Below are 26,704 nucleotides of genomic sequence, written 5' to 3'. Positions count from 1 at the left end.
CCTCTTACACAGGAGGACGTCATATTAGCTATCAGAAAGGAAATCTGCCTCAGGCCGACGCCCTTCGGACCACCGAGGCTGAAGCGTCAGGAGGACGCCTGGGGCCCCCTCTGGTAATACGTCGTTGGGAGGCTCGTTGAAGACCGGCATCTTGGACTCGCCTCAAAGGCTCCCACGATGCGCGGCACACCGCCAAGAGGACCGTAACAAAGCACTGAAGGATTCTGGTAACACTTAGCCTGCCACTGATAGGAACGCACCGCGCAACGCTTTGTCACTCCCTCCACTAAGTGTTATTGGTCATCAGGGCAGCCTTCTTTGGCGGGTGCTTGAGTGCCCGCGAAGTCGCTGAAAGCGGCTTATGTCCACAACAGCATGGGTTGCCGCCGCGGCATTAAGTCGGGTCGTACCCGTCGATGAGGGTGCGCACCCAAACGACGGAAGGCTTGGGTGGTCGAACCCGAGAATATTGACGACGGATTTCGCGACACCGAATGCCGATCTTAAAGGGACACTGAAGTGAATTTGTCAAGCTCCCGTTTTTGCTTGCACTGCGTAGACTGGCTCAAATTAGCACACTTTTCATCGTTTATCCGGTTGACAAATCGGTAATTATTTTACAAAGCGAGAAAAAAGAAAAACTACCATGCGCGGTTTGCGGCGGCCGCACCAACTAAGGCTGTGACGTTGGGAGGAGGGGCGCCGTGACTGGACGATGCCCAAGGTTAGCAATCACACAAGTTTCGGTTTCGGTTCTGTAAAACATAACCAATGGCTTTGTTGGATGGGCATTCTCAATATCTCAGTAATCATCGTACCGCGCTTCTGCCATGTTGTCGGCTGTAAAATGCACAAGATAAGCCTCCCAGGACGGCTTGTAGTCGTAGCATTCACTAGCCGAGACCTACGCAGTGCATGAACGCCCTCCGCGTACCCGCAGACGCCCAAATGTCATGCGCTTTTCCCCCATATTTGGAGCTTGCCTCCCTCATGCCTGTATCGTAAAAAGCGTGTTCGCACCAGGCCAAGGGTCTGTTTATTCTGGCCTGTGCCCACTGCCTGCAAGCAGTCGGTGCTTATGGCAACAGCACGCCAACGAGAACTCGCTAGCGCGCCAGTGCCAGCCTGCGCGCGTTTTGTGAACTAGTTCGTGTAGCCATGAACGTTGCGGCCCAAAAAAAGGTGAACTCAATATAGAAAACATCGGCGAAAAACAAAAAAAGTTAACTTACAAAAAAAAAAGCACGTACCCGCGGGGATTCGAACTCGTGACTCGCAAAACATTTGCGGTGAATTCCTAGCGCCCCAGACCGCTATGCTTTTTTTCTTTCGGGACGCGAATGCCTTGCTAATATAGGGTATACAGGGTGTCCCAGCTATCATGCACCAAGATTTAAAAAAAGAGAAATTGCGTAACTCCAAGAAAACCTAGTGCATAATGTTTGCAGTACTGTGAAGAAGCGGAGAGTAATTTTTTCGTTAATGAGACTTAACTAATTAATTGTAATTAATTATCTAACTCGAGAAATACTGTCCTAATCACTAAAGTGTCAATGAGGCACTTGTAGGTACCCACGAGGGACATCTAACTGCGCTATTTTCAGCGACGAACTAATTTCGTACTCATTTATTCTGACTGATAAAGGAAACCCGCGAAATATGAAAAATACCACGTGACGACGCTTACGCGCGCATTGTAAAGCAGCGTCCCCAAACAAAACTGATTGAAAGCAACTGCTTCACGTGTTACCCGCCCGAAGAGACAGCGCATCACCTTGATATTAGCATGCATGGAAGGAGCAGCAGCAGCAAGATTCGCGGGACGCGTGTGCAGATAAGGAACAAACTCGGTCGCGATTTCTTCTTTCTTTATTTTGTCTATTTCATTCTGGCTAACTCAGAGGCAGCCTGTTCGAGGGCGTTGCTTTACGGTGCGCGTGGAGGCGCCGTCACGTGGTATTTTTCATATTTCGCGGGTTTCCTTTATCAGTCAGAATAAATGTGTACGCAATTAGTTCATCGCTAAAAATACCGCAGTTAGATGCCCCTCGTGGTTACCTACAAGTGCCTCATTGACACTTTAGTGATTAGGACAGTATTTCTCGAGTTAGATAATTAATTATAATTAGTTAATTAAGTATCATTAAAGAAAAACATACTGTCCGCTTCTTCACAGTACTGCAAACATTATGCACCTGGTTTCTTTCGAGTTACGCCTTTACTCTTTTTTTAAATGTTGGTGCATGATAGCTGGGACACCCTGTATATTGTACAACCGGTTTACACTTTTATTTAGTTTTGCAATTTCAAGCCTCTTAGGTGACTATTTGTTGTACTGCGATCGTGCAGTAAGCGTCGCCCGAGTTTCCACAGTAGCTCACGTCTAGCAATTGCATTTCGTAGACGGAAAAGCGTTCGCAGATGCGTAGTCGTGCTGCTGACCGCTGTGCTTGTTCGCCCAGCGCAAAAAAGTGCTTCCCGCGCCCTAGTTTTACGCTGTACGGTAAAAATATCAGTTGATTTTATTTGCTTAGTACCTATATTGACTTCGCTGACTCTTCTCCCGCCTTCAAGAGGCCTATATTTTCCTACTGGCGTACCAGTCAGCGAAGCGTCGCATGTGCAGCGCTTGTGTGAAGCGACCTTGACTTGGAGCTAGATACAGTGTACAAACAAACCAAGTAAAGAAAAGCACATTCTTCCATTCACAAACGTGTCCTGGCTTCGTTTCAACTAAGCGAACGAATTGCGACCAAGCAATTTTTTTTAACCTCCTTGATTGCGACGACCCGCCGGCGGCCGGCGGACGAAACGCTGGGCCGACTGACTCTGTCGGCCGGGGAGCCGTGCAGTAGCGCAGCCGTGGCGCAGCCAATTGCCAGCTCATCCCCTCCTGACGTCACACGAAAACGCCACAGAAAATGGGCGAGCGTAAAGAGAGGAGGACAGCGTTTTCGAATTAGTTTTTCTACTAAATAAAATCGCGTAAACGCGCCTAGAGTGGTCGAAACATGGCCCGGGGACTCCGGTCTACAATTTGCGCTAGTAATCCTGCAATGTTTACATATCACTTCAGTGTCCCTTTAACGCTGGGCTGTTTAAGCGCCGCGGCCTCCAGAAGAATGTGGAGACTCAGAAAAACAAAGTTCACCCGCCTATTGCGAGTGGAGAGGTTGAAAGTCGACCTCTCCACAAGCAATACACTCTTATGTGCAGGATGAGGGCTGGTTGAAGTAGGCACGAGAGAAAAGAAAGACGCGGAAAGAAACAGTCATTCACAAAACGACACAAACACAGCTTGGATGCCGGAGGCTGTTAACAGAATCCGTCCCCGGAGTCGGGTCTCACAGATGTTCCATGAGGAGACGCGCGGCCCGCGGCTCCACGGCGTCGCTTTCTGCCGGCAACACTGCGGTTTGCTTGGAGTCGCCGTTAAACAAAATAAATGGCTCAGCTACAGCACACAAGTGTGGGCTCGGCGCCCGTCAGGGTGCCCTTGCATCTAACTGAACCCCACTGAAGCACGGGGCTCTCTCTACTCAGGAAAGCGAGCTGTCAGCCAAAAGGGCCGAAGTGAGGCGGGCTAGATTTGTTGCCCTTCGCCTGCTGCATTCATGCCCACACAGCTCCATTCCTTTCGCCAAAAGTAGTAACAATAACGCCCTCATGTTTCCATGTTGGTAAAGTAACAACAGATATCAGCCAGCGAAATCCTTCTCAACACGTGCGGCTAAACTGATTTCCGTCGATGGGAACGGCAGTGACATCAGGTTTCTCCCATGAACCAAATAAGCAAAATATAGTGGTTCCGTCGGCGCCCCATGATGCGCGGCTGATTCTGCACCGGAAAATTACGAGCTATTCGACTCTGTGAAGGTGGACGACCAGCGAAGCTTTTTAGCACACGACACACATAAAGGTAACAAATTTTGTGTCACAGAATAAATATAAAGGGCATGAGCAACGACGAGAGAAGAGAATCCAAATTCAAAATGGAGAACAGCAAAGTTATACAATGAACGTTTATATAACGGGGGTCTAGCCTTAAAAATGGCCCTCATGACAAATATTTCGCCCCCCCCCCCCTGCGTGCGCGAGTGGTGGTACCAGTCCTTCAATGCAATCATAATCATCATCATCAGCAGCAGCAGCAGCAGCCTGTCTACGCCCACTGCAGGGCAAATGTCTCTCCCATAGATCTCCAATTATCCCGGTCCTGTGCTAAGTGCGACCAGTTTATCCCCGCAAACTTCTTGATCTCATCTGCCCCCCTAACTTTCTTCCGCCCCCTGCCACGCTTGCCGTTTCTAGGGATCTACTTTGTTACCCTTAATGACCAACGGTTATCTTGCCTTCGCATTACATGCCCTGCCCACGCCCATTTCTTCTCCTTCTTAATTTCTACTAATATGTTCTTAACACGCGTTTGTTCCCTGACCCACTCTACTCTCTTCTTGCCCTTTAACGTTACACCTATCATCTTCCGTTCCATTGCTCGCTGAGTCGTCCTGAATTTAAGTTGAACCCTTTTAGTGAGCCTCCAAGTATCTGCCCCGTGAGTACCGGTAAGATGCAGCTGTTATACGCTTTCTTCTTCAGGAAAAATGGTAGGCTGCCATTCATTATCTGGGAGTGACAGCCGAATGCACTCCACCCCATTTTTATCCTTCTAATTATCTCTGCCTCATAGTTGGGATTCGGGGTCACTACTTGGCCTAAGTAGATATATTCGCTTACCACTTCCACTGCCTCGCCACTCGTCTCAAACCGCTGTGCTCTCCCGAGGCTATTGAGCATTACTTTAGTTTTCTGCATATTAATTGTCAGGCCCATGATTCTACTCTGCTTCTCCAGTGCGGTAATCATGCTTTGTAATTCGTCTTCCGAGTTACTTAGCAAGGCAACTTTATCAGAAAATCTGAGGTTAGTGAGGTATTGTCCATTAACCCTTACTCCCCCCCCCCCCCCCTTTTTTTTTTTTTTTTTTTTGCAATCCAAAGTTTTGAACACCTCATGTAGACCCGCTGTGAATAAAATTTGAGATACTGTGTCTCCTTGCCTGACGCCGTTCCTTATAGGTATTTTACTGCTTTCTTTATAGAGGACTATGGTAGCTGTGGACCCATTGTAGGTATCATCTAGTATTCGTACGTAATGCTCGTCTACACCTTGATTCCGCAATGCCTGCATGACTGCTGAGTTTTTGGCGGAGTCAAATGCTTTCTCATAATATATGAAGACTATATATAGGGGTTGAGTATACTCCGCACACTTCTCTATCACCCTGTTGATCGTGTGAATATGGTCTGTTGTTGAATAGCCTTTACAAAACCCTGCTTGTTCATTATGTGGCAGAAATTCTGTCAGCGATTACCTTGGTAAGTACCTTGTGACTGACAGTAAGCTGATCGGCCTGTAATGTTTCAAGCCCTTCATGTCACCTTTCTTGTGGATTAGGATGGTGTTCGCGTTCTTCCAAGATTCCGGTACACTCGCGGTCATTAGGCATTGCGTATACAGGTTTGTCAGATTTGCTAGTACAATCTCAATACAGTGCTGCGGTACCAAACCCAGCGTACGGATCAATCACGGTCGCATGGCTCCGCATCGCTGCCCTCGCCATCACAAGAGCGAGCCCCGCAGAAGCGACGCAAGCAACACGTTCGTGTGCGGTAGCCCAGGCGGCCGGTGGGTTGTGGGTGACAGCCTTGCCACGGTAAACATGACGTGCGGAACCTGTATCGGACGTTGATTCCGCAGTGCGGGCGGGGAACCTTGTTCTTTGCGAGAGGCCCAAAGAAACACGGTGCAGCTACAAAGGCGTCTCCTATGCCATTGCGTAAGGGTCCCGGATTTAAAAGAAAAAGTTCGGAAAAAGTCCCTCTTACCCATGATTTTAAGAGCAGCGTACGTTTACTACGTATGCAACATCATATGCTAAAATGTTCCCACAATCCATTTCTCGCTTTGATAATTAGTACGCCCAATTAAAACGAAATCAGAACTATATCCCTCAAAACATAATCATAATGATTGCCGTAATACGGATCTCGTAGTCTGCAGCGACAATGCATTTTTCTTTGGTGCTCACGTAAGCAAACCATATTCTCACAGAGGAAACGACTGTAGCAAATTCTCGGTGAGCAAATGATATTCACCTGTTTTTTTGCGATTTGTGTGCTTCAGCTATTGAAATTGTTTTAAATATTGAGCTGTCCAACAACTTGTATTTTTGTTCGAGTACGTGTTGTTTTCGTGCGCTGTTCGCTGCGCCTTGTCACGGTTCCTTGGCCTATGTCAAGCTACTGCAGTAGCTTATTTATAGCTAGGGAACCGTCCAGCGTTTCTGGAAATAAAATCTGATTTGATTGATTTATTTGATTAGCGGAGGCGGCGAAGGGATACATTCCGACGGCCTTTCCCGCACTTGTTTTAGCCTTCTCGCAGCTACCACTAGTCTGAAAACACTTTGGAAGGAATTTTCCTCACTGCAACCGTGACCATGCAGGCGTCACAAATACGGCGAGGCATGAAAAACAACACTTGGCCAGCTGCAACATGCAGGCGGGGGCCTTGCCCGTTTGTTCCCAACTGTTCAAAGTAAATAGACATTCCAGGGACACGCGGATATTAGGCAGAGACGAAAAAAAAATTGCTTTTTCTTTTTATTTTCATGAGGCCATCGAAGGCCAAATGTTTTGCCATCGTCTTCCGAGTTGCCCTTGCACGCCAAGGCAGACGACGCGCGGCCGCTCGCCAGCACATTTGCCTGGCGCCGCCGAGTCTTGACAGCTCCCGTAGCGGTGATATTGCATTCTAACCTAAACGCAGCATTATAGGGATTTCCTAAATGCCAAATTATGGCGCGCCTAATTTGTAAGCGTCGTAACCAAATGCGGTAAAATCATGCCCTTCTTTTAACGGAATACTGAACTGTGTGCGTCCATTTGCAGCGGCTGTGTTCAAGCCATGTATAGTGGCGCCTCAGAACTGGCCCCAAGAGAAGCTTGCATTTCTGCCATGTTCAGCAAGACTCCGCGACAACATGGCAGAAGCAAAGGCTGCAGCTCCTTTTCCCGATAAAATTGCGCACTCCGGCGATTGCTGAGTTTGTAGATTTCACGCGTCGTTCGCAAGCAATGTATAAAGCTGGAAAGCACGAAGCATTTTCTGCGTGCGGAAACACTCCGCGCGCACGCCGGCCATGCCTGGTGGCACGGCGCGCGAAACGTCGAGCGGCGGCACCATCTGGCTCTGCATGCGAGCACGAACCGACGTAGTCTGTGGCAGCTGTGGCTTGTTACCGCTGCCATGGATCCCTGGACTGAGAGACCCCTCTCACGGAAAACGTTCAATAAATGTTTCCACCCCCCACTGCCGCTCTTCAGAATGGGACTCATGGCGAAAACAAAGTTACACATGCTAGGAAGGGGGTGATGATGTTGCGGAAAATTGCGCCAAGAATCGTCATACGCGTCGTATAGTGAAAGCGGCGATCAAACATCTGCCGCCACGCTAAGCTCCGAGAAACCCAAGCCGCCGCGTACTGTTCGAGAAAACGTTATTTTAAATCTCTTCACGGGCGAGTGTGTTACATTTGGGTAGGCCTCGTTATAACGAAGTAGCATCGGGACAGCAAATTAGTTCGTTATAACCGATATTCGTTATAAGAGTATATGTAAAAATCGGCTATAACAAACCGACAATCTGGCTCCCGCAAAAAATACTTGATACAAAAATGCATTTTTTAGGCTTACCTTTACCTTTCTCCTTGCTGCACTTCGAGCCAAAAATAACCGGAACATGAGTACGCGAAATTACAACAGAACAGAGTTCACTTGACAAAGCAGGACTGCGTCCTCATTTATTTGATGAAGGATGTGACCTTCGTCTGCTGGATACTCACAGCACTGAGCAGGATGAAGTTTTCCACAGTGTCCACGAACAAAAGGGTCTTTATATTTCTGCAGTTTAGGACTACGGGTGGTTTTTCCAATTAGCTTCTCAGCTTCCGGGTCAAATATTTCTTCGTTATATCCGATATCGCACGGCTCTCACGGTTTCATTTTCGTTGTAAGAGAATAATTGTCATTGAAATAAAGGGCGACCAACGAAAGTCTGTATTTAGTTCGCTATAGCCCATAATTCGCTGTATCAGTGTTCGTTACAACGGGGTTAAACTGTACTCCTATTGGCCCCACTGCACAGATGCAGCAAAATCACGTATCCTGGCTTTTCGGCAGCTGCCCACGCAAAATCAGTCAATAAGCCTACTAACACTGTCCCGTTAATATACGCCGGCTCCCTAGTGGCGATGTCGTGACCTGCAACCGTTGCAGCCAGCCTTGCTGGATGATTAAACTGCTTTTGAGAAAAGGAAATGGTTGGTTCATTGTGGTTGGTTCTGCGCTGGTCTTCGCGTCTTTTTCGTTCAGTCCTCTTTTTGCTGTGCGCTCAAGTTACAGTCATGAATAGTCACCAACTAGACCGCATTTCTGGGCTATTGCGGTTCATTATAAAATGCTTGCCAAGTGTGTTTCATACATGTGCGACTAATGTAAGGGTGCTACTGCAGCAAGAGGAATGCAATCGTGCCACCGAATGCTGACCTTACTGCGTGTGCGGTGCGTGTGCACTTTATGAAGTAACGAAGACATGGGCTGAATTAACGTCTTCAGTGCGGCCAGTTGGTTTATTCTGCACAGGAAAACAGCGCAAAAAAGCGAGGACTCAGAGTCAAGGTAACGCAGACGAGCGCTGACAAACCATTGAGCATATTTATTGCGGCACCCAAATAGCTACGTTTTTCACAAACAAAAACACAACAACAACAAAAAAAAAAAATAGGAACCCCACAGCTGATAAAATGGACGCAATTACACCGCGCAGACTCTCTCTGCACTCTTAAATATCGTTCCCTCCTTCACCCCTTCAAATACCTGTCAAGGCCACCGATGGCCTGCTGAGGCACTCATAATCGTCCCTCAACGCAATCTCAAACGCTTCGTATATATTCCCGCGTGCTGGCATCCTTGTATTTCGTCATGATGACCACTTTTCCAGACGAGGCGAGCCTCGGCATGACGCGCAATGAGCCGCAAAGTTGCTTCCCGTGCGTGTCTTGAGTGTGTTTGCATCTTCTCGCAGCCGGTCATTCACGCACCGTCCCCTTTGCTCGATACACGAGCGACCGCATGCAAGTGGGATATTATAAACTGCGGCGTTGCACTCCATAGAGTGTGGCATGTACACGTTTTTTAACACCGGAGCTGCTCTAGGGCTGGGCTTGACGACAGTCTCCTGGTATCGTGTCGCCTTCCCTCGGGAGGTTTTTCCGCCTTGCAAAAAAATGGTTCCCAGTGCAGGAAAAAAATCATCAAAATAAAGAAAAATGTCCTAGGGCCTTCATATTTTGATATAAGACAGCTTATATAGCCCCTGAAAAAATACCTTCCCAGAAATGCATTTATGAATGGAAGTGCAGGCCACTTTAAAATGATAGGTGTAAGCACAGGTATGCGCAGGGCTCTCCATTAGAGGGGGCGAAGCCTTACCGCAGCAATCCCCCCCCCCCCCCCCCCTTCCCCAACTCCCGACCTCTTCCCACTGAAGGCCTAGCGGTCCGAACACAGTGCAAAGACGAGTGATAGCTTTCAAATTTTTATTTCGATCCGATGGAATTCCAACACATACAAAATAATTCTGAGCAGAAGTTTTTACTTTTATGTGTCACATGGGAAAGGCATGGGGCAAACTTGGCGCCCTCCCCCCCCCCCCCCAAGATGATTAGGGCAGGCGGCCGCCCCCTTACCCCCCCCCCCTTTCCCGTGCGTACGCCTATGGGTGTAGGCTTGGTCTTAGTAAGCTGGCTTTCCCACATTGCCTGTTGCGAAGCGAAGCATGGCCATCTGCGGAGGGAGTACGATTACAGAAAACAGCTCTGAATCAAGTGTTATCGAAAGCATCCCGAACCAAATTATATTACCATTAGCCACTAAGCCGACTCCGCCATTATGCCGAGTTCCGTTTACTTGTCACAATAACTTTTCACAGCGAAGTTGGAAACGTTACAGAATGACTGTCTGCAGTCAATACGTGGCCATCTGCGGAGGGAGTCTGGTTACAGAAAACTGCTGTAACTGTTGTTTTACCGGAACTATCTGGAAACAAATTATGTGACAATTTTCTGCTAAGACTACTCCAACGTTACGCGTGCACAAGAAGCCGAAGCTAAGCGGAATCTTCGTGAAGACATCCCGCAGCTCCGCTGTTTCAGCAGATTTCCCACTGGGTGAAAGTGGGCTTAATTTTTCTTCTTTTCGCGGCTCAGCATTCACCTTGCGACACAAGCTGATTGCCGTATACACAGAGAAAACAACGCGGACGCCGGCCCTGTTGCCCACGCTTTTGGGCCAGTGGACTGTGACCGTGCACGTACGTTATACCCTATATATAGGGTATATCCGCTACTCTATTTCTTATTTAGCTCCCCAGGTTTTAGCGTCCTCCATCTCATTAGGTCGACCAAGAGCCTTTCGGCTATCACACCCGAGAATTCCTTCGGAAACCTGACGACCTGGGTATGAAAACTTGTCGAAGCAATAGGTGGGGGCAGAAACGAGGCAAGGCGCTCCTTAGCGCAGTCGTGGCGATCCCCCGTTTCACCAATTTGGAGTGCGCCGAGGGGAATGGGAGGAGACTTTTTGGGGGTGCGGATGCTTTTATGGGAGACTTTTTTGGAGTATTTTTGGGGGAGAATTCTTTGTTGACTCTAAGTCCTCGCTTTCTGTGCTGTTTTCCTGTGCAGAATGAACCAATTGGCCCCATGCACTTCAGACGTTAATCAGTTCATTTCATGCAAATCGGGCTGTTTTTTTTTCCTGGCTTGTCCTCAACCCTTGCTTTTGTGTAAGCTTATCAAACGTTGCAATGTGCCGTGCCCGGTTGTATATCAGGACTACTTCCTACATGAGGTGGTCTCTTCTGAGACAACTCCCACCATTTAGAACAATGGTTCTCAGCCATGACTGCCCCGGGGAACCCTTTTGGGCTTTCGAAAGTGAGGGGGGACCCCACGATGGAGCACATGTAGATCGGTGTCATGATTTCAAACAATTCACACTTGCAGCTTACGTCGGCCACACACTTATCCAATGCCTGCCTTTTCTGCTGGACGTTAATGACAATGCGCGTCATAATGTTAAACAATTTGCTCTTGAATCTAAAAGTGTTCCAAACACCTACATGCTGCCTTTTCTGTGACTGTTCTTTTTTCTTCTCACAGCTGGCGTGTTGCGCAAAAAGCAGATGTTAAAATATCTGCTACGTGGAGAAACTTAACACACATCTAATACGGTGAAGTTACCTTTTTTTCGCATTGCAAGCAAGCGCTGGCAAAAATCGAGAAAAAATGGCAGGGGGAAAGTTTTGAGGGAGGCTTCGCGGACCCCTCAAATGCTCTCCGGACGCCATGGGGTAGGCGGACCCCCATTTGAGAACCAGTGATCTAAAAGACTGGGCCTGAGTCTGTCGCGCCTTGAGGTTGGAAGCATCAGGTCACACCAATCACCTCGTCGGAAGCCCTGCCGTGCCACGTGAAGCGGTGAACGTGTTGAAGTCAGGCACGAAGTTCTGCACCCATCCTAAACTGGACAAAGTGGGACTCCTGTCTCTCGTTAGACGTACGGCTTCAAAAGCTAGCTCTGAAGGCTTCAGCAGGTGCATCCTTGAGGAGATGGACGGCCTAGCTCAATCCTTGCAGACAACGTCTAGTACGTCTAGTTAAGCACATCACTGGGGCAGGCAAGCCCCTCAAGAAGACATGCAGGGATCCCAATCTCGAGTCCCAAGAAAATCGCAAACCTTTCGCCCACACTCCACAACTGTGCAGCCCCATCTTCCCTTTCAACCATCAAACACAAACCTTGCGCTGAGTCAAATAATTTGTTTAATGCAAATAAATACGTTGCTTATAATGATGCCACACCATGTGAACACACAGGATAAGCACTACACACAAGAAAGGGCTACAACACAAAGAAAAGCAATGCAGAGCAGACACACATCTAACATGCTTTAAACAAACTGTGCAGATGCACACAGCACAGGTCACCCTACATAGACTTTGAAAAAGACTTGAATGTGGGAGTTGAAAGACAAACAATGTAAAAGTGAGTTTCTAACAAACGCTACGCAATGCAAGGCATGTCAACAGTGTATAGAACAATGACTCTTTCAGGCTTGAGCAGAATCAATCACCTTTTTCGTGTTCCCGTTTTTAAAATTATACAGTGGCAGTATCGCAAAGTTACAAGCAGCAACTTGCACTGCAAGGCAATGCCATTATGAAAAACTATAAGCCCTAGCAGCCTGAAAACGCAGCCAGTTTGTACCTCAGCTTTCTCACAAGTCTTACAATGAAAGAAAAAACGAAACACTTGCCCTACTGCACCAAAGCTTGCAATCTCAAAAAAGTGTTTTAACTGCTTACAGGAAGTGAAAAATTTAGAAGACAGGTCTAAATGTCTTTGTCTGTTTTCGTGTGTGTGTGTGTGTGTGTGTGTGTGTGAATGTGCATGTGTGTGTGTATTTTCTATGAAGGCTTAGTGCATTTTTTAAGGCAAACCCCAATCTAGCACGCTTTTATGCCGTAGACAAAATTGCTCGCTCCTCAAATATTGCTGTGACACACCGTATGATATTTTTATACTAGCCACTTAAAACAAGGCTCATGCCAGCAATGCTGCAAATGCATCAAGCATGTTCATGTTCTCGATTGGTATGGATACTTACAGTTAAACCAAGGCAATGGAAAATACAAGTTTGTTTTATTTGAAAGATTTGGTATTTTACAGTGCCCCCAGTGCTTGTCCGGCAGCAAATGATGCTTTATTCACTGAGAAATTAATCAAGTTAAAATTTTGATTTTCCCGCCAAATTGTATGTTTCGTGACGTCTGCGATGATGTAACCGTCTTCAAATGAACGTTAGAGTGCTGTTTAGTCTGCAGCGTACTGCAGAGTGCCTTGTTTACTGTGAGTCCTCCTAGATGGTGCCACCATACTGTTTGGGACTGCTGTCCACCTTTGCTTTGTCTGACCTTATTTGCACTTGCCATTTTTTTGTTACGGTAATAGGGTATGTTAGACAAACATGGTCACGTAAGACAATGTCACACCGTCTGGCCAGTGCCATGTGAGACAACCCCAAAGCGCCAGACTGCTGTGCAGCTATAACAAACATAGTGCGCACAGTACCAACAGCAGTACGCACTGGCACTTCTATGTTTACATGTACTTTCGTATCTTCCATTGTTTACCCAACCATTCTTAGCATTATAAAGTTAATATGCATTACATTTAAGCAAGAATAGCTCGTTCTGCAAGCTTGTAAGCCCTGCCTAACTTGTGTTTGCTTTCGACGGCCTCAGCCAATCGCACATCTGTGCATATTACATCATAGGTTCTAGTGTGGGAAATGAGCTTGTAGGTCACATGGCCATTCCCTTTTTTCCTAATTATATAGCTTATTTGAGCGAAGTTGTTAAAAGTGGTGTCAGTGTGATTCTCAAGAGGCAATCTTGCAAATGAACCAACTTGTGTTTTATCTACATGGCCCCTTTAAGCCCCTCTTACGAGCTGTGAATGTGAAAACTTTGATGCCGAATCGAATGCAGCTGAGTGGGCAATTGATTGTGGAAGGGCACTCTACCATAGCTCTGCACAATCCTGCACAGTTCTTTTCTTTGTGCTTTTTTCTGAAGCAAGCACTACACATGCATTGAAGCCAATAGCTGTGCTTTTTTTTTTTTTGTTCCCACCCACGAGGCATGAGCTATGGAACATGTCGCAGCCAAAGTGAATTAAAGAACCCGCTGCAAACACCAACGCTGTTGCTCAATGGGACACTTAATGCTTTCGCATTCAAAGAAAGGGTAGTTATGGAGCTTTTCAGTTGGTTCTTTGCTTAGTATCTGATGTCACAGGCCACCACTGCGTAAATACAAAGCTTGCAAGAATGAATGATTGCTTGCAAAGAGCCCACGATGCAAAGGAATTGCATGATGTTACACACGGCAACTGCCCCGGTTAAAGAATACAAGGAGCATGCTGTGCCTCCTTAAAATAAAAAGGCAACCCCATTACAAAGAAAAAGAAGTGAAACAAGGCCAAAAAAAATGACAGTGGTTTCGGCTGCACCAACCGCACCAATCACGGAATCTTGCGCAAAAGCAGCATACATCCCTGCTTAATAAAGCTTTGTCCAATACCGCAGTTCAGGTATGTGCTACTCTGTGGGTACGCAACACATTGGTAGGCTTCAGAGTAGCGAGATTCCCTTCCCATGTGGGTAGTGCCTGCCACTTCTAGTGCGCACCAGCACCATCTAACGGTTCCCTTCAAACAGTCCTTCCACTGTTATGAGCTACTGCTAGAAGAACTCTGTTCGGCCTTAGTGCCTAGAAAGTAGAATCATGGGTTTTGGCGCGAACGACCTGGGTTTGAGCTCCAGCAAGTGCAAAAATTTTTGCAAGGCTAGTGATTTTTTTTTAACTGTAAAATATTTTCTGAGCTCAATTCTATGCATTCTTTCCATAAATAAGGGTGATTTGGTATCTTATAGGTGGGTTTAGGGGCGGGAAACGCCATATCAACACGCTAAATTGTTATTCATCACACCAGAAGTGCCCGGCTGGTACCTATCGCACAACAGAATAATGATTTAGAGTGCGCACACAGGATCCAGAGTACAGGTTCTAATTTCTTGTGGTTGACTGTCCTAGTGCTTGCACTCTTATTAGATTGATTGATTGATTGTTCAGTGCATTCCAGGCATGCACCAGGAGCAGCAGCATCTGCAACAAGCACTGCTGCAGCATATTGATTGATTGTAGGGTTTAACGCGCCAACGCAACTCAGGCGATGAGGCGCGCCGTAGTGGAGGGCTCCGGATTAATTTTGACCACCTGGGGATCTTTAATGTGCGCCGAAATCTCGTACACACGGGCGTTTTTGCTTTTCGCCTCCATCAGAAAAGCGGCCGCCGCGGCCAAGAATCGAACCCGCGACCTTGTGCTCAGTAGTGCTGCAGCATACATTCCCGCTTATAAAGCACAGTCGCATACACCACTGCGGGCATGTGCAACTTCGTGGGCATGTACAACATTGCTGAAATAACAGGACCAACTGTTGGGTATGCACTGGAGCTTTCGGGTATGCATTAAGCTAACATTGCGCATTTTAGATCATATGTCAACTGGCACTCGCAGCTTGACATACAAGTTTTTTTTTCCAATGAGGACTGGTTGACAATGCTAGACCTCAAAGCACAACATTAAGACTTATGTAGTGCCTTCGCATACCCACAACGCCCCTATTTTCTGCTCCGCATCAACCTTTGCATAAGTGAGTTATAAACGGAAGATATGGAAGGCTTCACAAAAATGACGCTTCACCAAGTGCATGATGTCTCTTGAAATCCGCCGAGATAGGCTAACAGTGCTTTTGCACAAAAGAACCATAAAGGAGTACTGGCACGAAATTTCAAAGCTGGCACAACTATGTAAAAAGCTTCCCTTGTATATGGAGATATATCCCAGCAAGTTTCAACAATAACCGTTCAGTATAACTTCTGTTAAATCCATTTTAATCTTTGCACACACGAGAAAACACAGAACGGATACCCTTTGACAATCAACATCAGCATGGTGCCATCTGCTCCTCCTGGCCCCAAACTGCCCGGTGCGTGCAGATGGTGGGAACCCCGGCCGGTCTGGGCACGGGCGCGACCGCTTGCGTGCGCACGTCCAAACCGGCAGTGGTACGGCGAGAACGGTGACGTCACGAGCGCCCTCCTGTCATGAAGGAAGTTTCGGTGTTCCTTTAGTGGAAACCGAAACTGACCCAAATACACGAGGTCGTAAATAATTATTTACACTGCTGTCGACCGTGTAATGTGTCATCCTATGAATGATTAGTGGACTGGTAGGCACCCATAGCAGCAAAAAAAACTTAACACGAGAATTTCGTGTCAGTACTCCTTCAAGGAATTGACAGCTGGGTTCAAAAATCAACTTTTCTTGCCCATAAGCATCTGGTAGTGAAGCGATGCGCATTGTCCATGCACATGTTTTTTCACCCAGCACCTATGGGAGTGCCAACTAGTACCCAACATCCCTCTTAAGATTGCCCCTTCGTACAAGCAGTGGATGGCATGCCTGACGAGCCTGGACCCTGTTACCAAGCAAGAGCTGGTGAAGAAGCCCAGACATCCAGCCGCAGCCAGGGCGTCCAGGGCGAGGAATGCACCCAACCATGTGGGGGCCGTAACACCACCTCCTGATGCTCAGTTATTGAAAACTTGTTCTATCAATCTACTTACTCCTCGCTACCAGACCAACCCAGTGTACATGGGAGCTCGCAAAGTCAAGACACATGAGTCACGATGCTCGGCAGTGAGATGTGGTGCGACAGGTTTTGCGGCACAGTCAAACATACTACGCAAAGCTAGATAACAGCCCAGTAGCTATGTTTATGCCAAACACTTAATGTTAGATGTTAGCTGGTGTAAAGGAAGTGGTAACATTGAGCATGTGGTAATAAAGTGAAACATTCGCATCTAAGATGTTCCAAGGCCAAGGACAACATTATATGCATTCAGAATACTGTAAACAGCTAAAGCATGCAGAAAAGTAAAAGAAAAGTTAGACACAAAGTTATGTTAAGGCACTGCTGCAGAAGCCACTACAGTGAAAGCTCGGTAATGCGAACTTCAATAATTCTAATTTATGAATAGTTCAAACTGTACGATTTAGTCCGGACAAGCTTTGTCTATGTACAAAAAAGCTTGTTAATTCAAATGCGCGTAGGTTCCGCCCCAGACAATTCGAACTACGCGCCATTGCACCACCGGCTTGGCACCTGGTACACAGCCAGAAAATCAAAACTCCTCCGTGGCCTCGGAGACCAACAATCATAGAGGCTTTGCAAATCTTATGTCGTTGCTGCTAAGCGACAGATGGCACGACAAGCACCAAAGCCGCAGCTGAACTCGCACTCGGGAACTGACAGGCAGTCCCCAACTTGGACGTACCTCGCAGTTTTCAGTGCCGGAAGCACCTGCTGTCGCATTTCATTGCGGTGGTGTTAAGCTTCAGCTAACGTTTGATTCGGTTAACATCAGCAGCGTGGCACAGTCAGACCCACAGCTGTGACTTGAAAATGGCATGTTCCCGCATCAACTACTGCACCAAAACGCTGCACTGCTTCCAAAACAGTACACTAGATGCCCTGCTGCTTCCCAATCACAGTGTACTGCTGTTGTTTTTCACTTTCATTAATGCAAACTGAGACGGCTTCCCTGACAATTCACATTAACAAGCTTTTACTGTACTGTTAGCAGGCACAAGCTGTTTCGCACAAGCAAGCAGACAGTTACTGAAGTAAGTTGCAGCACATGTAAGAAAAAAGTTGCAGTTACATCACAGATGTAGTATGCGTGAGTTTGCTTTTTGTGTCTCTTCATGTGTACACAAAAGGTATGTGAGATCCTCATATTGAATCTAATCGTATAAATGCTCTGGGAGAAAATCAACTCAGCTATGAACCAATCAATGTCCACTCATACTAACACGGCAACTTGCAATATTTACAAAAACCACATAAATATCACACCCCATTTTGCAGTGAAATAAATGAACGTGAAGAAAACACAGCCTGGTCTGAACTGTGACAATCACAAACATTCTAAAATGGAGAAAAAGGGAGAAATTAAAGTGCATAGAATTCTCAAGGCGGCAGAAACCTCACACTGTTAAAGGGACACAGAAGTCAAAATACAAGTTGCTCTAGATCGATAGATTAGCTCACCAAGAACATGAATACACCACTCTTACGCGTAGCTTTTTTTAAAATAAGGTAGAAAATAGTGAAAACGTGAAGCCAGGTGCCGCCGCCACTGGCACCTTGCGCAACTTGCACCGGAAGTGCTTAAATCGTCTTTCGTGAGCAACGTCTTTCCTGGCTGCCACTGGATGGCACTACTCATTCATATTTGGGGCGGTGGTACCGCTTTTCGAGGAAGCATGCGAGCTAGGCATGAGCGGTTGGTTCGACGCAAACATTCGCAGGGCCTCAAAAGGACAATATGTTTTTCTTCAACAAATCGTCAATACTGATTATGGGTCCCACAAAGGAACATTTTGCTTAGTGGTCCGGAGCTGCAGAGGACGTGGGAGCTCGGGAAAGTCCGACTAATTTTACCAAAACTGACCAAACCACTCGGTACGTGGTAGCATTGTATTTAATTGTTTCTACACCGCTATACATCACCGCTGCCTCGCTAGCTTCCGGTTTATTGTGATGCAAACAGGGACCACATTGCGTCCCGTTTGATTAGCATTTGATTAGCAATTTCGCAGCAATTAAGGCATCTTTTGGCACCGAATAAACGCTAAAATGGCTACAGGAAAGTCATACTTTAATTTGAAACCAACTTGTGGTTGCCTTCAGTGTCCCTTCAAGAACACTTTGAGGAGAACAGAGAATACGGCTGCTATGCAAGCAGATGCATGGAAAAGCATGCCACAAATGCTGCATTTCACCTTTTCCTTACATGAAATGGAACAAAAGCTGAGTCATGTTGTGCTGTCCACGTATCGCAGCTCATAGTGGCCACAACCTTCGTGACGAAAGACAGCTGACACAAGGCCAATGCATTCGCCAATGCGGACGGCTACGCCAGGCAGCCGGTTACACAGCTCCACTATGCCCTGGTCAGAGATGCCCTGCTCCATCTCCAACATGACCACTTTCAGCTCCGGGGCCACACGCGCTAGGTGTAGCAAGCCCGCGTCTGTCACCTGGGTTTGCACCAGACAGATGGACTGCAACCTGGCCATGCCCCCAAAGTTGCCCATGGAGGCCAATGAGCTATCCCTAGTCGCTGTGCATCCCACGTACAAGTGCTCCAGCAGCGAGCAGTGGGAAGCCACAGTCTCGAGCGCATTCTCGGCAATGTAGGTCCCCTCGACATCAAGCAGGGTGAGCTTGGACAGCTTGCGCAGCATGTCTTGAAAGTAGCCCGTGCTGTCCAAGAAGGGACAGCCCTCAAGGTACAGCTGCGTGAGGCTGGGCAGCCAGGGCCAGGGCTTGGCCTCAGCGTCGGCCACGAAGAAGCAGCGGCCCAAGTCCAGCACCTGGAGCCGCGACAGGCCCTGGCCCTGCCGGCTGGCCTTGAAAAACGACGACCTACCGACAATCGAGCCACGCAGCGAGAGATGCTCCAGGGTGTCGGGGAAGTCGGCCAGGCGCACGCATTTCTCGCGCGACGACGAGCGAAAGCTGAAGTTGTGAATGCGCAGCCGGCGGAGCCGTGGGCAGCGGCTCTGGATACGCCTCAGGGCGCGCGGCGACACGCTGCACGCCCACAGGCAGTGGTGGTCGCCAAACACGCGCAGCTCCTCCACGGCGGGAGGCATGGCGCGCATCTGCAGCAGCAGCTTCAGCTGCTTGGGCGTCAGCTGCACGTGCGACAGGTCCACGCGACGGTGCAGGGTGCGGTCGCGCGACAGGGCGTACCACTTGCGGCAGACCCTGCGGTGGGGGCAAACGAAAGGGCTCAGCAAGGCCTGCTCCTCGCAGCCAGTGGAAGCCGCAGGTGAGGGCAGAATAGCGAGAAAAAGCCCACGGAAGGGAAGCATACCAGGTCCCCGCCAGTTACGTTCATCCACAATCACACCTACATTAACAGCAAGCAGATCGCATGCATGCACTACGCTTCGCAGAAAGCGACAGCAATATAGCTTTAGCTGTTGATTTATCCACACAAGAGCTCACAGCTGCAGCCAACGACCAAACAATGCCGTTTGAGACGATTAATACAACCGGCGATTCCAACCCAAAACATGAGGCTTCTGCAACGTGGATACTGGTATCTATACTCACAGACCGATGACGCATAGCTCCAGGAAATCGAGGTAGTTAAAGATGTTGAGGAGGACATAGTCCGGGAGGTGATCGATGGTCGTGGTGAATCTCCTCTTCGAAAAACGCAGCGTACTGAAGTGAGTCAGAGCGATCTCTTTCAGTGAATCACCACTACCGACAAAGAGGTTGCCCATTTCTCATCAGGGTGCATGCTCCATGCTCAGTGCCTGGCGCTAAATTCGATCTTTTTCACTAGCGCGGACTTTGCAATCGCTAGTCTAGTAACAACACATCGTGCAATTTTCGGTCTGCCCCATGGAGGAGAGGCGCATTCTTGCGGCTGCCATGTTTGTTGTCGATTGATTGGATGCCGCCAGCAGCAACGCGCCACACACCCAAGCACGTGACCGGCCCAATGAAGGTGTTGGTTTCAGTTTCTGTTTCGGGTTTGTGTTTCGTAGCGAAATTATTTCGGTGCAATTACGAAATTTTTAATTCAAGCTTATTTCTCATTCATTAGTCCATACTTGTAAGACAACAAATTATAAGCGTCCTTACGAGCTCGTTCTTAGTGTTCTGCCGTAACCTGCCAGAATAATCTGGAAACATTTTTCCACGGCGTCTCAGTTAAATTTGTTTCGTTGAAATTGTCAAGCTGTTCTGATCATGAGCTAGGTTTAACGCGCCAACGCTACACAGGCGATGAGGCGCGCCGTAGTGGAGGGCTCCGGATTAATTTTGACCACCTGGGTATCTTTAACGTGCGCCGAAATCTCGAACACGTGTGCGTTTCAAGAAGCTGTCATAATATCAGTATTGATGATCGGCTGAGTATGTTGTTAATGGATCAAGCTAATGCAGACAAAGCTGGAGGTCTGTAATCAAATATTGAACAGCCGAAAGTGAAATTTTTGTGCCTTCAATTTCGCCTTTTAATGCGAAAGCTATTTATTAAATGCCCCATTACGCGAAACGCCGGCGCCCGGCGTCGTCTTGAGCCAGCGATGGTCCTAATCATGACCGATGCTGCTAAGAGAATAAAATAAAAAAGATAAGTAAATTTAGGTCTGGGATGCGAACCCGGCGCCCACAAAACGTGAGTCCGTCACGCATTTCTTGCATTATGGTGATTTCTGGTGGACTTCGTAGCCTGGAAGCGTGTTTTGGAGACATCTGTTACGGTATAAAGGAGTAATTTGGGCATGCTGTATACCGGGTATGCAAAACTAAGCTTTATGGTTCTCTTAAAATTAGGCACTGGGAGTAACGCGAAGACCACCTGTGCAAATAAGAATTATGTGACCATGGGGACACAAAGCGAGATGATAATTATCGCTAAGCAGACGAATTAACTAAAATTGAAAAATTAACATTTTGTTTGCAGTAAGTGGGTATGTTTGTATTGAAAAGTTAGAGGCAGTCGTATTTCTACACAGTATCAGTTAGAATAATTCTTCTAGCGTGTCTGTGCTCCGAGATATCCGACTCCAAATTTTAATTGTCGTTCGCATGATTACGCATGCAGGAGAGTTAGGAGTTAGGATCGGCGCAAAGCTCCTCCCTGATGTGACGCGGCTATATACCGGGTGCTCCAACTCACATGTGCCCCAACTTCATTTTGCGTAAAGTGGGCGTCCGCTCCATATAGGGTCCCAGGGGAGGAATGGTTGCTTAATTTGTTTATTTTATTTATTTATTTATTTATTTATTTATTTATTTATTTCCAGGTACTGTTGGCCGATTGGGCCGTTACAGGGGTGGGGTAAAAAACTGACATAACAACCGCCATGTCGAGCGTAAAGAAGAAATGCATAGCCGATACAAAAAGAATACATCATTATACTACATTGATGAAGAGGGCGCTACTAGGCGCTTGTCTGGATGGCTGCGACATGCACTCCGTCTTTTAAAGTGTTTATCGCCGTTCCTACCGGGTGTATTGGACTTTTGAGGTGACCACGTTCTTCGTGAACATCGTCGGAACTTGTGCGTACCTTCTGATACCTGATTTACCCCCCTAGGAGGACATTCACAGACGTTTTTCGTGGCACGCCGCGTTAAGCCTAACGCTCACGGAGCCGGGTTCCAGCGGCGTGGTCGCCGCCGGGGAACGCGGCACGAGCGACTGGAGCGCGTCGGCTGCCTCAGCATGGCCTCCGGAGTTCAACCGGGCTCCTACAGCTCAGGAACGCCTTTGAATTGCTCGCCGAGAGTGCCCACACAGCAGCCGCTCACACTCCGCACGATACGCAAACTGGCCAACCCAATCAAGATGCTCAACTGGAGGCGCAAGACATGGAAGGAGATGAAGTTGACCAAGCCGCTGGCCCCTGGACCCCGTGGCAACGGCGTCGCCCAACCCGCAAGACGGCCATCACAAGACTGGACAGGGTGAGTAGACCCCGCTCCCTACTTTTGCTCAGGCCACTCACGAAAATCAGCGTACGAGACATTACCAAAACTGCCCTTGCTACACTTATAGGGACTACAGCTCCTTCTGAGGAGCATGCAGAGTTATCTACTAATAGGTATGACGTAGCCGGTAACTGCATTCAGATCACCGTTTATGACGTCGAGCATGCAACGAGACTGAGCAATGTCACCAGACTCAGCTACACGTACAACGCTGGAAACGTTAGCGTTCCTATAGAGGTCAAAATGTCCCCCCATCGCCCCAACACGTCCAGAGGCGTCATCACGGTTGAACCGGACGACGACAATGCCACGATACTCCAATGGCTCCGTTGTGAGCAAGCTGAGGTCCTCGCAGCCCAGCGCATTGGCAAAACCAATCGGGCCGTAATCACTTTTGATTCGCCAACCCTTCCTCGTGTGGTCAAGTACTACATGGCTATCGTACCAGTGTCGCCGTATGCACCCAAACGCATGGTTTGCTTCAACTGCCACAGCATTGGGCATATGGCTAAATATTGCCCCAAGCAGCCAGTCTGCCGTAAATGTGGCCACATGCATGCCGATGATGACGCATGTGAGCGCACACTCTTCTGTGTTGCGTGCCAGGAAAATGGGCACCTTGCGGTCAACCCCACATGTCCTAGCAGAGTGGTTTCCGAGAAATCTAAGCAGGAACGCAAAGCAAACTCACGGCAGGACAACAAAGAACCGGGTGTATCTTGGTCCGACATAATACGTGGGCACGGCTACACTTCGAACACATCCAGTCAACCCACCAAGGAGCCTCCACCTGTGTCGTCCTTAACAAACGGTGCTGTCAATCAAGCGATTCTAGCTCAGTTGGAAAGCTTACGTCATGAAATGCAACAGCTACGGGCGGAAAACCGCCGCCTCAAAGAGGAGTTGGCGGCACTTCGGCAGGGTCCGCCATCTTCACAGACTTCGCAATTGGCGTCCTCAGCAGACACCCTCAAACAGTCTACTGCCCAGAAGTCCCGCCCAAAAAGTTCCTCGCGTCCGAGCCGCAGCAAGAGCGTTAAGCGCACACCTTCTTCCCAGGTGGCGCGAAAACAAAACGTAGACACGTCTGAGGTGATGCAAGTCTTGGCACTCATTCGAGGTGACCTTCAACGGGAGCGCCTCTCTCGCCAGGAAGCAATTGAGAAAATACGCATTCGGTCGGAACAACACATCAAACAAGCCACAGCTATGATTCAGTACCTTACTGGCCTGATATCTGAGTCGGAATCTTGTGAGGAACCGCCACGAAAGGTTGCGCATCCCAAAACTGGTCCGCAATGAAGCACTCGTTGCAAATCTTACAATGGAACTGTCGGAGTTTCAATCAGTCCGCCCCTATTCTCAGCAGTCGCGTCGCTCAAATTTCACCCCTCGTTATACTCCTCCAGGAAACCCGATGCATCCCTCGCCTATCGGGGTACACCACCTATAGCGACCCCAGTATTCCCCATTCCAGCCGCGGTGCTTCGTCGACTCCTGTAGGACAGGCAGCGGTTCTTATCCGCTCGGATGTCGCCGGCCGTCAACTCAAAGTTTCAGGGCAATGTACAGAAAACCATGAAGCAGTCATTGTGCACATTAGATTACCAGATGGCAAGCCCCTCGTAGTCGCTTCAGTCTATTACCGCCCCGTCTCAGGCTCCCAGAAAGGCATCACGTATGACTGGCTGCGCCACCTCGTTTCGCAGTTTCCCCGAACCCAAATCATCGTGGGTGGGGACTTTAATGCTAAGAGCACAACGTGGGGCTATGCTTATTCAGATTTGCGTGGCACACATCTCGAGTCCACTATTGAGGAATGCGGTCTTACTCTGTTAAACGATCCTGGCTCATTCACCCGCATAGGCCTACATCCTCGTCAAAATAACACCACACCAGACCTCACCTTCGCTACCCCTGGCATTTCCCGCGACTGGAACCCATATAACACTACGTGGGGCAGCGACCACTTTCCAATACTTATCACCCTCCGCGGAAAGCGACTCCGAGCAAAGAAAAATATTCCTCGTATAAACTGGCAAACCTTCCCAGCAATAAGCTCCCTATCCACCCCAACGACGCTGGAAGACTTCATTGCCACCTTGCAAGACGCCAAGGCTCAGTCTGGTGAAGTTATAGAATGTGACGCAACAACGGCTTCTCTTGACGCACACCTTGCCAACTTGTGGAAGGGTGCCCATACCCTCACTACTCGGTACCTCAAAAATGGTAAAAGGCACAAAGATCTCCTCAAAATCCGGCACCAATACAAACTCATACGCGAGTATCAACGCTCTCTCGCTAATGAAAGCTGGCAAAATCTCTGTTCCGACCTCGGCCGGGACCGTGGCCTCAGCAAACTATGGAGGGTTTACCGAGGTCTCGCCGGTAAAGGCAAACGTCGTTCTACGCTCTTCGCCACACTCACCCTACAAAATCCGCCTGACATCGTGGAGCATAACCTCATCTCCACATTCTTCCCACACGCCTCCTTGAATCCGCACCCCCCCCCCCCTTCCTGCTAATATAATTCCATCCCCTGATGAAGACCTAGACAGCCCTTTCACTCTTCCTGAACTTCAGGCCGCTCTTCACCAAGGCAAACTCCATTCTGCGCCTGGCCATGATGGTCTAACATGGCAGCACCTCCGTAACCTGGACGAGAACACCCAGCTGGTACTCCTTGAGATCATTAATGACCATTGGGCGACAGGGACGGTTCCCGACACGCCCAAGTTGACCTTGGTTAGCCCTATTCCCAAACCCAACAAGGATCCGGCTCAGCTCTCTAACCTGCGCCCCATCTCCCTCACCACAACTCTGTGTAAACTCACCGAAAGACTAATCAATAACAGAATGCAACACTATCTCGAGTACGTACAGCCCTGGTTTCATCCATCCCAAACTGGCTTTCGTCCGCATCTCAGCACCCACGACTGCCTTTGGCTCCTTCGCAGAGTCATTAACCGTAAATCGCGTACCGGTAACCCGGACTATGTTCTAGCCATCGACATGCGAAAGGCATTCGATAATGTCAGTCAAGCCGCCATCCTTACCGAACTGGCTGCTGCATATCCAAGCCAACGGGCTCAAAATTGGATAAAATCCTTTCTGGAAAATCGGCCTATTCAGCTTTGTGGCACGCACCCGGGATGGCGCCCCAGAACCTATTTCTTGGCTAGGGGGGTACCCCAGGGTTCCATCCTCGGGCCCGTGCTTTTTAATTTGGCAATGACACGAATCGCTCGTCAGCTAGAGACCGATACCACATCACGTTTTTGCAATCTACGCTGATGACCTCACGGTGTGGACTGAGGCAGCTGACTATCCGGACGTCGAAAGTATGATTGTTGAACTACAAGCAGCGGCTTCTAGTCTAGCCCAAAGCCTCCCTTCACTTGGGTTAGAGTTGGCTCCTGATAAGACAGAGTTTCTACTCGTTCATGGGCTACATAACCCACCATCTCACTTCCATCATGTTATTTATCTGGCCGGAACGCCAATCCAAACCAAGTGCGACCAGGTTCGCATCTTGGGAATCCCATTGAGCAGCCACAACAGTGCCAGACGTTGGATCACTCAACTTAGACGCAACTGGAAACCAATGCTGCATTTGATCTCCAGGATGTCTAATAAGTATGGTGGAGCTAGTCAGGCTGCTTGCCTCGCGCTCACTCGAGCAGTTGCCCTTGGTCGAATTCTGTACGGCGCCCCTGCATATGACCTCCGTCCAGTTCACATGAAGCAACTACAAATTCTTCATCGTGCGTCCCTGCGGACGATCACAGGCCTCCCACGGCACACTAGGATCTGCGCCTTGGAGAAAGCTGCTCCGCTGCCTCCCCTGCCAGAAATTCTTGAAGAGACCCAAAAACACCATCAACTCCGGCGCACGCTCACTATCCAGGGTGCTGCTATTACTGCATGGGACTCTCAAACGCACCCAATCGGACCCATGCCATCTCCTCCCCCACCCCCTTGGGCTCGAAATACCGTGGTTTCTTCGCAACGGTCGGCTATCCCTCGAGCTAGCGTCGTTCCGCGTCTGCGCGCTCTCCGCCGATGCATGGCACAGAGGCTACCAAATGAGGTGGACATATTTACAGACGCCAGCCTACAAGACAACTCTATCGGTTTGGCTTGGCACTGCGAAGAACGCCCTGATCTTAGCGGCGCCACTACTATGGCTACCATCGCCCCGTCACCTCTCCAAGCCGAGCTCCATGGTCTCCTAGGAGCCCTAGATCACATGACCTACATGGCTCGTGCACCACCACCACCCAGGGTCCGCCTCCTCACTGATTCCCACGCCGCCATCAGAGAATTCAATAGGGCTTACTCTGATCACCCTACCGTTCATCACA

At 48.6% G+C, this 26,704-nt stretch overlaps 1 protein-coding gene across 1 annotated transcript; it reads right to left on the bottom strand.

Moving 5' to 3' along the window:
* Positions 1 to 11,929: 11,929 nt before the first annotated feature.
* Positions 11,930 to 20,307, bottom strand: LOC144146315 (F-box/LRR-repeat protein 12-like). The gene is made up of 2 exons (XM_077678275.1): positions 19,944 to 20,307; positions 11,930 to 19,592 (listed from the first exon to the last, which is right to left on the bottom strand). Exons 1-2 carry the CDS (start codon positions 20,117 to 20,119, stop codon positions 18,635 to 18,637), a joined length of 1,134 nt encoding a protein of 377 aa, XP_077534401.1. The 5' UTR covers positions 20,120 to 20,307; the 3' UTR covers positions 11,930 to 18,634.
* Positions 20,308 to 26,704: the final 6,397 nt, after the last annotated feature.

This window comes from Haemaphysalis longicornis, unplaced genomic scaffold, assembly GCF_048455015.1.
Source record: "Haemaphysalis longicornis isolate Haplotype H1 unplaced genomic scaffold, Haemaphysalis longicornis Haplotype H1 scaffold_1, whole genome shotgun sequence".
In the NCBI taxonomy this organism is placed as follows: domain Eukaryota; kingdom Metazoa; phylum Arthropoda; class Arachnida; order Ixodida; family Ixodidae; genus Haemaphysalis; species Haemaphysalis longicornis.
This window is presented reverse-complemented; position numbering and strand designations above follow the sequence as displayed.